This window comes from Cryptomeria japonica, chromosome 8 (genome assembly GCF_030272615.1).
Source record: "Cryptomeria japonica chromosome 8, Sugi_1.0, whole genome shotgun sequence".
NCBI lineage: Eukaryota > Viridiplantae > Streptophyta > Pinopsida > Cupressales > Cupressaceae > Cryptomeria > Cryptomeria japonica.
Window position 1 is genome coordinate 501,561,795 of NC_081412.1, and position 15,433 is coordinate 501,577,227.

The following is a 15,433-nucleotide window of genomic DNA, read 5'->3' on the forward strand; positions in this document are numbered from 1 at the left end:
CTGTTGCCGGTTCAGCGTCTATATACCTTGAAGTTCCTCTGAATTGTTCATCAATTTTTACATTTGCACTCTCAGCAATTTTTTGCAATCTCTTGTTAAAACATCTATATGCCTTGCTCTTAGATGAATAACCAAGAAATATTCCTTCATCACTCTAGGATCAAATTTGCCAATATACTCATTTCTTCTAATATAACATTTACTTCCAAAAATTCTGAAATATTTAAGAGTAGGAGTATTACCAAACCATAGTTCATGAGGGGTTTTACCGGTTTCACCTTTGATGTGAACTTTGTTGAATGTATAGACCACTGTGCTGACTGCTTCTCTCCAATACATGTGGTAAATTTGCTTCTGATAACATACTTCTTGCTGCATTCAAGATAGTTCTGTTTTTCCTTTCAACAACTTCATTCTGCTGTGGTGTCCGAGGTGCTGATAGCTGTCTTCTGATTCCATTCACTTCACAGAATGTATTAAAGTCCTTAGATGTGAATTCTCCTCCTTGATCCGATCTTAAGCATTTGATTTTCTTACTGGTTTCATTTTCAACCATTGCTTTGAATAGTTTGAACTTTCCAAGTGCTTCTGATTTTTTTCTGAGAAAAGTAACCCAACACATTCTAGAATAGTCATCAATGATTAGCATGAAATATCTATCACCTTGTAAGCTTTTAGTTCTAGTTGGACCACATAAATCGGTGTGAATCAAATCAAGAGCATTATTGGATTTTTTGGAATACTTTTGAAACTAGCTCTAACTTGTTTTCCAAATTGACATTCCTTACATATTGTATTCTAAGGTTTGACAATTTTAGGTAGATCTCTAACTGCCTTAGTAGTACTAATCTTTACCATGCAATCAAAGTTTACATGACAGAGTCTCTTATGCCATAACCAACTTTCATCTATATGTGCAATTAAGCATGTCTTTTCTCTGTTATTCAAATGAAAGATATTACCTCTAGTTTGATTACCGGTTGCAATTTCCAAACCAGTGCTACTCATGATTTTACATTTTCCATTTTTAAATTGTAACTGAAATCCTTTCTCAACTAATTGACCAACACTTAAAAGATTATGCTTTAATCCTTCAATATAGTAAACATTGTCAGTGTTATGCTTACCATCAAGAGATATTGTACCCTTACCTTTGATTGAACAGGCTTTGTCATCTCCAAATCTTACTAAACCTCCATTGTATTCTTGAAAGTTCAAGAACTTACCTTTGTCTCCTGTCATATGATGTGAGCATCCCGAGTCAATGATCCATGCATCCTTTACTTCAACTTTAGCTGCTAGGGCTTGTTCTACCGGTTGAGCAGTAGGTATCGGTTGATTTTCTGTTATAGCAACAAAAACCCATCCATTGTCTGTTGGATCCTCATCAGAATCATCAGTCACACCTTCATCAACAATGTAACAAGATTTGTCTTTGTTCTTCTTAAATCTGTATCTCTAATATTCAGGATTAGGTTTGTATGTTCTTCTAGCTTCTTCTCTTAGTCTAACATGTCTATCAGGGCATCTCGAAGCCATATGACTAATCTTATTGCAGTTAAAACATTTAAAGGGTGCTTTACCTTCATATTTACTTCCAATTGGACCTTTAGGCATTTTCCTTGCAAATAGTGCTTCAAGTTTTTCAAGTTCTTCATTTTCTTTCCTGCTTTCTTCAAGTTCTCTTGCATAAAAGGCTTTCCAATCAGATTTGTCAAATGATGGAGCAGATGATGTTGATGCTTTAAAGGCTAAATCTGTCTTAATAGTAGCAACATGACCAAATTCTTCAATTTCAAAAGTTGAAAGTTTTCCAATCAATGTATCCTTAGTTACTGATGTATTAGGCATTGTTCTTAACTCATTTATAGCAGTAACCTTCATTTTATATGCCGGTGGCAATCCTCTTAAAACTTTTGAAACAATTTCATCCTCACTTAAGGTTCCTCCACAACATTTAATACCCAAAACAATTTCATTTACTCTTTCCATAAAAGCAGAAATCCTTTCATCTTCTTCCATTTTCAGATGTTCATACTTGACCCGAAAGCTTTCAAGTTTTGCAATTTTGACTGTGGAATCTCCTTCATTCAGTGTTTCCAAATGATTCCAAATAGCTTTAGCAGTAGACCTATCTGATAATCCCATGATTTGTTGATCTGATAATGCGCTCAAAAGTGCTTCTCTTGCTTTGCAATCATTTTCCTCATCTTTAGCCAAGGTAGTTGGACTGGGTTGACCAGGTACAACAGCAGTGTAACCTTTCTTTGTAACTTCCCAGACATCTTTACCAATGCAATTTAGATGTGTCTCCATTCTAATTTTCCATATACCATAGTTGGTTCCATCAAGTTTAGGACTCTCCTTCCTGAAATAATTAGTAAACATTTGATCTCCTCAAGCTGTTAAACTTCTACAAAAGAGGACTAAGTTCTGATACCAATTGTTAGGTCCCGGAGACAACTTGGGGGGGGGGGGGTGAATCAGTTGTCAAATAAATTCAAACCAAAAACAACTTAATGCATAATACCGGTAAACTAGTTAAGTATGCCGGTAGATAGTTTTAACAGTTAATTGCTATACGGGTAAAGATTAATGCATGAAACATAAATACAAAGTCATCCACAACACATGACACCAATATTTGTACGTGGAAACCTTGTAAGGGGAAAAACCACGGTGGGAAACCTTACCCACAATCAAATGATACTACTGCAGATAGTAAGTGTACATAAATGGGGTCTGCACATGCAGAAAGGCCAACAGCCTAGAGCTCACTGTTCAATCACAAAATGGGAGTCACACTGACTACAGTTGGATGGTTAAATTTAATAAGAATGTATTGCACAAAATAGCATCTTCATATGCTAGATTCAGTACCGGTGTAATGCTGATATGCTTTCACAAAAACCTAGCTTCACAAATGATGTCTGCGTGTATTGCATTGCTTAATCTTGCATATACCTTCACACAATTCTTTTTCGCATTCCACACTTGATCTTACAAATAAGATCTTACCTTTATACCATAACCTAAGACCAATTTTAGCAAGTCAGCTCTACAAGATATTACAATAAAAACATTTTACAAATAATATAATATCCAATGCAATAACCGATTGAACATGTCGGCTTAATGCATTTACAACAATAATTAATCAATTCCATAGCGTGCCATGCTGATCTGGAAAAGATAAACCTACCGGTGTAACCCTAGGTAACCCTGAACCTATTTGCCGATAAAAGCAAATATGCAAATATGAATATACCAATGATTAATTCATTAAAATAAGATGTCCACACGATGTCTTCGATATTGCCAAGTGTCTTCCATATCATTTCAAGTACTGGTGATCATTATATCTTGTCGGTGAACCATATACCAGTAACTGTGCAATAGTTACTTGCTTGCCGGTGAATGCTATTGGATCTCTAAAGTGCTAGTGTTTTAGTAGGTGTTGACATCAATGACAAAACCATACCAAAATACCAACAAAATCACCCGAGTGCACTAGGAGAAGTGGCTTAACAAACACAAAAAAATTGTAGAAAAATTAAAGTTGCTCATAATTAGCTATTGATCTTGTTTCCAATGGATAAATGTGATTTGGTTCAATTTCATTAGTCAAGGTTAATGCTTTGCATTTGTCACAAAGTGTATCACATTTAAAACTAGGTTGCCGGTTTGGGTTCGGGTTCGGGTTCGAGGAACCCGGTACGCCGGTACGGCAAAATTTTGAAAAGGGGTTTGGGTTCGTTTGGGTTCGTTAGTACAAAAACATGTAAATTATATATATATATATATATATATTTATATTTATATTTGTGAAGCCTATAAGCTTGAATTAAAATATGCATGTCACATAGCATCATATAAACAACAAAACAAACATAAACTTGTAATCATAGCATCATGATCATACCATAATTGATAATAGCATCATATACATCAAGTTTAATATCAAAATGACAAAATATTCAAGTATCATTGTTTCAACTTTCAACAATATAAACTTAAAGTTTAATCATCAAATGGATCATCTAATTCTTCATCCTCCTCCTCCTCATTGACATTGACATTACATGAGCCAATGCCACTTGCACTTGCACTATAAGTTGGCTCAATTTCCGAGTCATCAAGTGTCAATTCAAGAAGTTGAGAAGCAGGAGCATCCAAATCAGTATGCTGTGGCTCTATATCCCACATCTTTGTTTCCCCTTGTGTGTAGTCATGTTGTTTGTGTGAAAGAAGACGTAGGTTGGAATGCACATATACTAAATTCTCCGCTCTTTTTGATAGCAGCCTATTGCGCTTTACTGAGTGGATGAAAGAGTATGTGCTCCAATTTCTTTCTGAAGCAGATGAACTAGCAACCTATGAAGACAAAGTAAACAATTAAAGTTATACATTAATAAAAATAAAATTACTAGCAACCTATGAAGACAAAGTAAACTATAAATAAACTAAAACTTGTAAATTTAAAATTTTAATTAATTAAACTTACTTGTGATAAAACTTTTATAGCGAGGGGTTGTAGGTGTTGGAAGCATGTGCCATGGAAGTACCACTTGCTATGAGCATCTTTCTTGGATCTATGACGAAGTGCATCAACACTTAGACCATTCCCATTTGTGAATTCTATGAACTCATTTGTAACAACATCTCGCAAATCATCATCGGGATATAGTCTAAGAAATGCTGCCTTATACCCATTAGATACTTCTAGATCTCTCCATGGTGGAATCCTTCCTGGTTTATCAAGAAATTGATTGCTATAGTACTTAGGTGTCAAGGCATAGGCAAGAAGGTGCAAAGGAGTGGTCATCTTATTCCACCTCTCTACAATAATTACTTCCAGTTCTTTGAAGAATTTCTCCTAAGGATCATTCTCTTTTTCATTTATAGTGACCTTTATTTTTTCAAGCATTGAATCAATGCCATCATAAATCTCACCTATGCAAGGCCTATCCATGTCTGTATAGCGAATCATGCTCATGATGGGCTCAGTGATACTTAGGAGATATGTAACAAGATCCCACCATTTCTCATTCAATATTCTATCCCTAATTTTTTCTGCCCTCTCAGTGCTACTTTGCTTCCATATAGTCCAATTGGTGCTGATCACCATATTGCATAGTGCCACTCTAACTTTCACAAGTCGTCTTAAGACGATTGTGTTTGATGCAAAACGGGTCTCAGCAACCTATAACACAAATTAATGCCAAATGATTAAAAAATAAAGCCAAACTTTAAAGAAGAATACACAATATAGCTTACACAATGATATTATTAACATTGAAAATTCAAAAAAATCAGAAAATGTAAAATTAAATTACTATTTCATTTACCTTCAATAGCTCCAAATTCGAATAGGTTCTAAAAATCCCTTGAGACATGTGGTGGTTTGTGATGAACATCTAGATGTCCTCAGCCTTTGCATACACATCTCTGATCCATTTTATTTTTTGCCCAATCCTTTGTAGCATAAGATTGAGTGAATGTACCGCACAAGGTGTCTAAAAGATGTGATCATAGCGTTGCTCAACCAACAAACCAACAGCTCTACAATTTTTTGCATTGTCCGTTATGACTTGGACAACATTGCGGGGTCCCACAGACTCAATGGCAGAGATGAGAATTTCTGCAATAAATTGACCATCTTTTATTTGGCCTTCACAATCCACAGCTCTCAAAAACTTTGCCCCTTTAGGGGACACCGCTATGACATTGATCAAGGGATGGTTTTTAGCATCTTTCCACCCATCTGAAACAATTGTTACACGTGTCTCAACCCATGAATCCCTTATGGGTTTTAATGCATCTTCAACCCTCTTCACCTCTTTCTCCAATAATGTTCCACGTACCTTCTCATAACCGGGGCCCTTATACCCTCTTGGTGCCTCATTAACACTTTTTATCATTTGCTTCCAATATGGGGAGTGAACAACATTGAATGACAACCCATTTGCATAAATGCACCTTACTATATCTTGATCAGCATTGTCTCTACTCTCATTTTGGAATGCGGTTTCTAAAGGCCCCTTTGTTCTTTTACATGTCAAGGGTGGTTCACTTTGAGGTTCATTTGTGGCAAAGAAGGGGTGGTCTTCTACTACAATATTGGGATTAGAAGGGCCTTGCATTCCCCTTGTTTTCTTTGATGCGGTTTGGTTCAATCTACGGGTTTCCCTCTCTTCTGCCGCCTCATGCTCCCTAATATATTTCATCACTATCTCATCTGGTATAGGTTTACCATTTTTTCCAGGGCATTTTTTGATGCCTCTTCCTTTTAATCCACACAAATGGCCTACCACCCGATAATATGAACTATTATGTTTAATATCACATCCATGGCATTTCCAACGGAATCCCCTACCTCCCGGAAGTTGTTTTATAATGTCCACATATTTCCATAAGGGAGAATTTGGATCATTTCTTTGTTTTGCAATTATTTGTTCATTGCCAATGGAGGAAGATGTAGATGCCATTCTAGTTCCTATGGCAAGAAATAAAATAAACATATTCAAAAACAAAAACTAAATAATGAAAAAAAATTCAAGTTCCATGTTTGACAATTTGTGAAACAAAAATAGTTGGAAAAAAATGTTTAAAAACCTACCTCTTGCAGCCAATGGAAGCTTAAAAATGTATGGAAATGATGTTGCAACACTTGTTGAAGCTTCTGAAATCAGTCTTCAACTCCTCCTCTTTGATCTTGGAAGCCAAATTTTGTTCAACCTTTCTTCAACCTGCTCTCATAAAAATTTTGTTTGCAACACAAATGAGGTGAAATGTGTCAATAAAATGTTTTAGAAGTGTTTTTTAGGTTATAATTTTCACTTTTTACAAGGCGGAATTGAAAAAAAAAAAAAATTTGCTTTGTTTTTTAACTTTATGGGCCGCCCAGCCGCCCGGGTTCGACTGGGTCCGCCCGGGTTCGACTGGGTTCAACCAGGGTCGAACCCACCCTGGGTTTTTCAAACCCTGGTCGAACCTAGGTCGAACCGGACCCGTACCACGGACCCGGTCGAACCCGGACCCGTACCAGGGCGTCCCAAGGGCGAACCCGGTAACTCAGATTTAAAACCATTTACCTGGTTTGTTTTTGATTACGGGAAAAACAGGTTTTGAAGGGATCCCAAAACCCTTTACAAAAGATCCTTAAAAGATAATAGCATTAAGAAACAAGAAAAGACATTTTGCAAAAAAAAACAGCACAGTTCTTGGCAAAAACCAGCATAAAAGCCCAACAAAACCAGCAACATCCAGCCATAACAGAAAAAAACAAAAAACAAATTACTTAATGTTTTTAAGGGCATTAGCCAAATTTCCGGTAATCCCTTGCAAATTTTTAATATTATCTCCGAGCATAGGGATTTCCTTGGAAGAGGCCAAAGCAACTTTTTTCATACTCGCTCTAGTCCTTTTTGCCGCACCACCAAGAGCACTTTCCATTGTCCCTGCCTCAATAGCATCTTCATCAATATCTAGGTCCACAACAGGTTTGGAAGTGCTGGAGCCATCAAGGAACTTGGCAATTTCCTCTATATTCCTAGTCACAGAGGTAAGGATATCCGGAATCATAACCAAAAAGTTTTTCATGACAGTTTTTCCTTCCTCTAGTTTACTAATCTGAGCTTCCAGCTTCTCCACTTTTTCTTCCATACCCTTTTTCCACTGCTCCTGGTTGCTCTCATTTTTCTTTCCTTGCTCTTCCTGCTGCTTATCAATTTTTTCCAGATTCTTGATTCTTTCATATACCCACTTATCAAAACCCATTCGAGCCTCAGACTGGTTTTTGAGTTTATCCAGAATAATCCCATCTCCAACTTCATCTTGTTCTTTGCTCGTTTCCTCCTTATCCTTCTCCTGCTCAGTTTCCATTTCCCTTTCCTCCTTATTAATCTGATTGTCTTGCTCCTCCATTGGTTGGCTGTTAACATTACCAATACTCACGCTGTGGGTAGGGCTATTCTGATCACAGACATCCTCAGCTCCTCCTTCCTCTTCCCCCACTTCCTCTTCTTTCCAACTCTCCTCTCCGTTAGACTCATCGGTCTCCATCTCGCTTCCATCTTTTCCCATGTCCTCAGAATCAACCTCCGTGTCCTTTTGTTTACTCATGTCCTCTTGAATTTTCTCCAAAGTGGCTTTTTTACCCTTTTTGCTCTATATCAACTCATCCTTGCTGGGCCCACCTTCCTCGATCTTCCTCTTTCTTTTCCCCGGCGACACCGACAACGTCTTGTTTTCCTGGATAGCCAGAATCTTGCAATGCTCATAAATGAGAAAAATAAGGCCATAATGCTCATAATTTACCTGGTTTGTTATCTCCATAGAACTCAAAGATTTCCTGATATTGGTATATTGTAGGTAATTTTTCTTGTGTGCAGTTTTTGAGTTACATTTTTTTCTGTCAGTTTGAGCATGTGACAGAAAATAGCTTCATGATTGATGAATGTTTCAATATGTTGTGGTGTAATCATTTAACTGGTAGTAGTTTTTGGTACGGCATATTGGTGGCTTCTATAATTTTTCTTCACAAGAACTTGTTTTTTTTCTGATACTGATCACACAGCATTGGTTGTGGCTATTTTGATGCAGGCTTCTTGAAGGGGTAGTACGCTCAGTGAATAACCTGCTCGAGAAGTTTCACCAGTCTTTCTTTCTATACTTTTTAACTGCTTCTAGTAGATTTGTTTCTGTTGGAGTTTACATGATACCCTTTGCCCTCCTAGTTGTCCCCCTTATGATCCTTGCAGCATCATTATGCTCATATAAACATGATAGTCTGTCTACATTTTCAAAGTCTGATGATAAGTCTGGGCCTCTAAAACATCATGAACCAGAGGTTACTGATATAAATGCTTCACAATCAGCAACATCAAACAACCCTTCAGGTCAAGATTTAAACATGAAATTAGGTCTCAACCTTCAGTCGCAGCAATGGTTTGTTGCTGCAAAAGTTGTTCTCTTAGTTTACTTGTGGGCGTCTGTCATTGCCATGCTTCCTTTTCTGATATATAGATTCTCAATACAGGCTTCTGAGATGAAGTTGTTAATATGGGTTGTCTTATCTTGCCTAACCTTACTTGTAGGGAATAGTATTTTAGGCTCTCCTTATACTAGATTTGGTGTGCAACATGATGCAGTCAATCAATTTCATATGGAAGGTTGGGTTGCACTAAAAGCATTTACACTTGGTGCTACGACTATTGGCCTGGGAATAATGTCGATTATAAATTGTGCAGCTGCATTATTGGGAGCTATCATCCTTGTTCCAATGTGCCTTAGTGTTTCTCCTTATAAATATTTTTTAAAAGCAGGCAATGTTAGGAAGTCCTTGTTAATGTTTTTAAGTATAATATTTATCGTATTAGCTTTCCCACCTGTTATCGTGCTTACTCTTAAAGCTCTTTTGGATGACTTTTCTAAAGTCAGCATTGCTGACTTATGGAACTGGACCGAGATTTTATGGGCTTCACAGAGTGCAACATACATTTACTTGTTTTTGGTTCATATTCCCTGTTGGGTTCTTTGTTCCTATGTTCTATTGTATAAATAAATTGAGTTCATTTACATTGTTCACAATTGCATTCAACGTGCTCTAAGTTGTATATGTAACATCAAGAACATGTTTTCATGGCCTGGTATTTTGATGCAAGTTGAAGAAAATGTTTGTTTTTGGTGTGGGCTTACTTCAAGAGTCATGATATTCATTAGATTTGGGGATGCATGCCTTATCTTTAGATGTCAGAAGGAGATTTTCTGCTTCTCATTTATATCAAAATTTGAACTTTTCAACATTTCTAACTGGAGATCTATACACGGCAGAATTATTTGAACTTTTATTAGCTTAGGGATTGAAACTTATGATGCAGTAATATAATCTGCTTCTTATAAAGCATTATCTAGAGCATTTTTGTTTGATTAATCAAAGTTGACTAGGTATCTGACCTATGTAAGGGCTCATCACATTCTCCATCATGAATAAAACACCGAGTATAAATTTCTGTATGTTTCTGGAAGTTTTAATTTTAATTTAAAAAAACAAAAACAAAAAAAAAACAAAAAACAAAACAAAACATTTTAAATATTTATTTAAGCGATTGTTGAGCTCTGCATTCTTTTTGTGAAGAAAATGGTTCTTAACTATAACAAGGAGTGGGCACTCTACACATTTGAAATACAATGCCTCTTTCAGAGAATCGATTTTTAATCTCATTAGACATTTATTTTGTTGTTGTATTTTTAAGTGTACCCACGCATATGTATTTGTATGATAAGAACTCTGGTCAGTATACATATATATTTGAATGATAATTGTTGGATTATTTGTCATTAATGTCAAAGGCTGTACTATGATTGTGTTTCGATGTTGGTTGAGCAGCCTTCTTGCCTGCCTAGTTGAGCAACTTGAGCTGCTTAAGTGTCTGGTTGAGCTAGCTGATTGTGTGCTAGCTTGCTTCAGCTACCTAGCAGCCTACTTGCTTGAGGTGTTGAACCTGAGTTTTTGTCAAAGGTTTGTTAACATTGATTCAGTTACCATTCAGATCTCATAATGTGAACATCATAGCATGATATTGTTAAGACAAAACAACAGAGGATTATTTTGTTAAAGCATTGAACAAATCTTTCTGTATTTGTTAAAGAGCAACCAAAAGAATATTACGTTATAATGGTTACTTGTCAAGGAACAATTAGAGATGGAATTTATGTTTCAATTTGAAAATGAAGAACACTATATGTACTTCCTTCTATTCTATCTCTTATGTGATATATAGAAAAGAAATATATTTTTGAGATTGAGGCATTGTATTGATTCATATTTTATAAGCACATTTAGTGCTCTATGATAAACTACAATTCTAGAAATACCTCGTGGTATTATGTATATGAAAAATACATACTATCATGTTGTGTTTGAACTTTCCCTTTGAATCCTAAGTGATGCAAGATCAGGGCCATACTTGAATGAAATAGATGATTCTCTGTATTTGAAAAATGAAATGTTTTTGTAAATGATAAAAGGCTAGTGAGGCATTGAAAAGTCTATCAGTGAGATAGCCTTGTTAGTGAGACATACAAAATGGCTAGTGAAGCATTGTAAGAGAGAATGTTTCAGATAAGCCAGTGAGGCAATTTCAAGTGGTTTTATTCTTCAAGAGGGTTTCCACTCAGGACATATCATTGTGTCATATTCTTGTGTATGGTTTTTCTTATTGTGTTGTCTATTTTATTTGCTTTGCATTTCTCAAAGTTTGTCAAAGTTTGAAAAGATTTTAAATAAAATAAAATTGTGTATGAACATTGATTCACTCCCCCCTCTCAGTGTTCATTGTACTCCAACAAGTGGTATCGAAGTCAAATTGTTGTTCAAAGTCAAACTAGGGGTTTCATAGTAGGAGTACTTATGGCAAGTCAAGAAGGTCTATCCTCTGTCAGAGCACCATTATTTGATGGTATTGACTATGCTTTTTGGAAGTTCAAAATAAAAAAAACATATAACTTCTCTACTATATGAAGTCTGGGCTACAGTTGAAATTGCATATACTTCCACCAAAGCTCCTTCTACCCCTGATGGGAAAAGAGCTTATGAAAGTGATACAAAGGCTGCAAATGCCATTTGTTGTGGCTTGGCAAATGATGTACTTGTCAAAATAATGAATTGTAAGAATGCAAAATCCATTTGGGATAAACTCTCCAATATTTATGAGGGTGATGACAAAGTTAAAGAAGCAAAACTTCAAACCTTTAGGGCTAGATTTGAAAGTCTCAAGATGATTGAGGAAGAGAAAATAACTAATTTCTTTCTAAGAGTCTCAGAGGTTGTTAATTCAATCTGAGGACTTGGTGAAACATTGGAAGAAAAGGTAGTTGTAAAAAAGGTGTTGAGATCCTTAACACCTAAATATGATTCTAAAGTATATGCCTTACAAAAAAGAGATCTGAATAAGCCTACTATAGATGAGATGCATGACATCTTAATTGCTTATGAAAAGAGAATTTGTGAAAAATGTCTCAACAAGTAAAGAAACAACTTTTAGAACTGAAAAAAAGGATAATGAATCTAAATCTAAAAAGCTTGATGAAAATGAGTTTGTTTTTGTAAGCAGACTAAAAAGAGTGTCAGACATATATAAGGGAAAGTTACCCTTTAAATGTTTCAATTGTGGTAAATTGGGCATTATGCCTCTCAATTTTCAAATAATGATTTTGATAGTGATGAAGAAGGAAGTAGTAAATCAGGAAAGAAAAATCATTTAAACTTTAAAAAGAAAAATGTTTTTAAAAAGAAGAAAAACTTGTATGCAAATGTGATTGATAGTTGTTCAAAGGAATCTCTAGAGGAAGGAGAGCTAAAATTTGCTCTCAAAGATTTAAAGAAATCAAGAAAAGAAGATATGACTCTAAGAGATCAAAATCAAAAGGATATTAAATATATTTCTGAGCTTAAACTGCAAAATGAAGAAAATAAAAAGATTCTTGGGGTGACTCAAGAAAAATGGAATCTCAAAGAAAAATAATGTTTCTCTTTAGAAGAAGATATTGTTGGACTTCGAAAGAAGCTTGCCTCAAATAGTGAACATGATGGACAATCATCAAGTCATGTTGGAAAAGGAAAGATTGTTGACAAAGAAGGTTAGTCTTCAAAATCTAACTCACACTTCTTTGGTTATTATTTTTCTTGTAATCAATTTGGACATAAAGCAACTGAATGCAGAGTTATGTCTAGAAGAAAAACTAACTTTGTTAATAAAAATCTTTATAAATTATTGAATAAACTCAATTGTTATAAATGCAAAGAAATGGGTCATATAGAAACTTTCTTCAAGTCAAGTTCATTAAAACAAAAAGACAAGACAAACAAAGGTAATAAGTTCAGGTTTGTGTGAAAACCAAAGAGAAGTTTGATGAAAAGGCAAAAGCTTTGATTGTTGAAACAACATTGAAATCTGTTAGGAATAATTCTTGGATTATTGATAGTGGATGTTCTCACCATATGACTGGTGACAGAAGCAAGTTTGTTTACTATGAGGATCTTTCAAGAGGTTTTGTTAGACTTGGTAATAATCAGTGCATCAAAATAAGAGGTAAAGGTATTATTTTTCTTGAAAATAACATTCAGGTACATGATGTCTATTATATAAAAGGATTATCTCATAATTTTCTTAGTGTGGGCCAAATCTATGAAATTGGCCTTAATGTTAAATTCACTACACAAGGTTGCAAGATTGGCAGAAAATCTGATGACACTATTTCAGTTTGTTTCAAGACAAATGGAAATATTGACAATCTTTATGAAGAAAGTAGCAATGTTTGTTTGGCAAGTCATTTGGAGAAATTATCTCAGAACGGTTCTTTGATTAAGGAATCCTTGAAAGATTGGAGAGGTAACAATGAAGGCTCTAATCCTATGCATATTGCACGAGGATCATTTCAAAATGCATAAGTAATATTACAAAGAAAGGGAGAACTAGTCATTGTTATACATTACAAACCCCAATAAGTTGTGTGCTTACTAGTTTGTGTTGGTACAATTCACTTTGACAAAATAAATGCATTTCAATTTTCTCTTTTGAATCTTCAAAATTGAGTAGCTCTCATTCTTGTTGATGATCACAATGATTCTTGAATAGTATATTGCTGCAACACATTTTGAAGGGTTTTTATTAGTATTTATGTTGATTACTCAGTTTGGCATTCAAAGACTCTTTCAAGTTTTGTTTGGGCAAAATATTGGATCTCCTGTGACTTAATATGGGTAAATGCACAAAGTTGGGTCCCAATCCCGCGGAAGTCCGTGGGTTGGGAAAAGAGCCCGCTAGAAACGGGTGCCCGAGCCATTCAAAAATGGGCGCCCGTTTCTGGAATGTATTTTTTTTAAAAACCATTTTTCATCATTTCCACTATTTCAAATACGGGTAAACATTTTAGAGGAGAACGGTACCCATTTTTTTCATCCCAGCTGACCCCCCAGACCATTTTTTACCTCCTTCCAGGTACGTAGTTTTATTTTTTATATTATGTTTTATTATTTTTCATAAAAAAGTGTTAATTTTTTGTTATTATTTTTCATAAAAAAAAATGTTAATTTATTGTTATTTTTTAATTTTAGTGTTTTAAAGTTTGAAAAATGTTTTTTATTTTATTTTATTTCATGTTTAAAATAGCTTTTAGTTTTTAAATATTGCAAAAAACATGAATAGTAAAAACCGTAGGAAAAAAACAAAAAACAAAAACGTAAATGAATAATAAACATTAGACACAAAAAACAGACAATAAATCCTGAACAAAAAAACGAACACTAAACCCAAGATAGAAAAAAAATGAACAATAAACCCTAGAAAATAAACTAACAACAAACCCTAAAAAATTAACAAACAATAAACCCTAGATGAAAATCAACAATAAACCCCCCTTCTCTCTCTGACACACACGTACACGTTACCATCTCTGTCATTACTCTCTCTCTCTCTCTCTCTCTCTCTCTCTCTCTCTCTCTCTCTCAATATCTCATTATCCCCTCTCTCTCTCTCTCTCTCTCACACACACACACACACACATTACCCCCCCCTCTCTCTCTCACACACACACATTACCCCCCTCTCTCTCTTTCACACATTACCCTCTCTCTATCATTACCTACTCTCGATCTCTCAAATTATCTATTCTCTCTCTAACTAGTTGTATCTCAAATTACCTACTCTCCCTCTCTCTCTCTCTCTCTCTATTTTAATCATGCGTAAAAGTTTGAATGTTTAAATTTATATTTCTAAATGTTGTATTTAATTATAGGATTCTTTTGTAAAAGTTAGATGTTTACTTTATGTTTAAATTGAACTTTAAAGTGATAATGAATATGAACGTGTTTTTTTTTGTGTGTGAAAAATAGGGTTCTTAAATTTGATAATACTCTAACTATCACTATTAATCCTCACTACTTCCTATCTTAGCCCAATCTCTAAAGATATACTATATATTTACAATCATGATAACATGTCCTTTTTCTTATTTTTTCTCTTTGCTTTATCCTTTTATCTTCCTCTAATAACCAATGCCTCCTTTTTATAGTAAATACTCCCCTAATAAGAGAGATAAAATGAGAATACAAAACTCCCCATAAAGAAGTAGGTCACGTGCTAATGATGAAAGATTGAAGAAAAACATGATCCATTACTTGCAAACAACATTTTTTTTTCCTTTAGGAAGAAATAAATACATTGGTGATTGGAAATGTCATTATAATAAGTTGGGTAAATACAAAATTCAAATCTAAATAGACTCGTGTCACTAAAAGCTTCGCAAATATTCACATGTTGGAACAAAATGATGACAAAGAATCTTGTGAGGATCGAAGTAGAATGAACGCCAAAGATAATATGATGGGTTGCCAATGATGGCATAGCTATCATGAAAGAGGATATCAATA

General features: G+C 34.9%; 1 protein-coding gene across 1 annotated transcript in view; it reads left to right on the plus strand.

The window, feature by feature from the left end:
• Positions 1-9,806, plus strand: part of LOC131057063 (uncharacterized) — a 97,108-nt gene extending 87,302 nt beyond the window's left edge. The window contains exon 6 of the mRNA XM_057991258.2: positions 8,605-9,806. Within this exon, the coding sequence (XP_057847241.2) occupies positions 8,605-9,565 (961 nt within the window). The 3' untranslated portion in view covers positions 9,566-9,806. The remainder of the gene's footprint in view (positions 1-8,604) is intronic.
• The last annotated feature ends 5,627 nt before the right edge of the window (positions 9,807-15,433 follow it).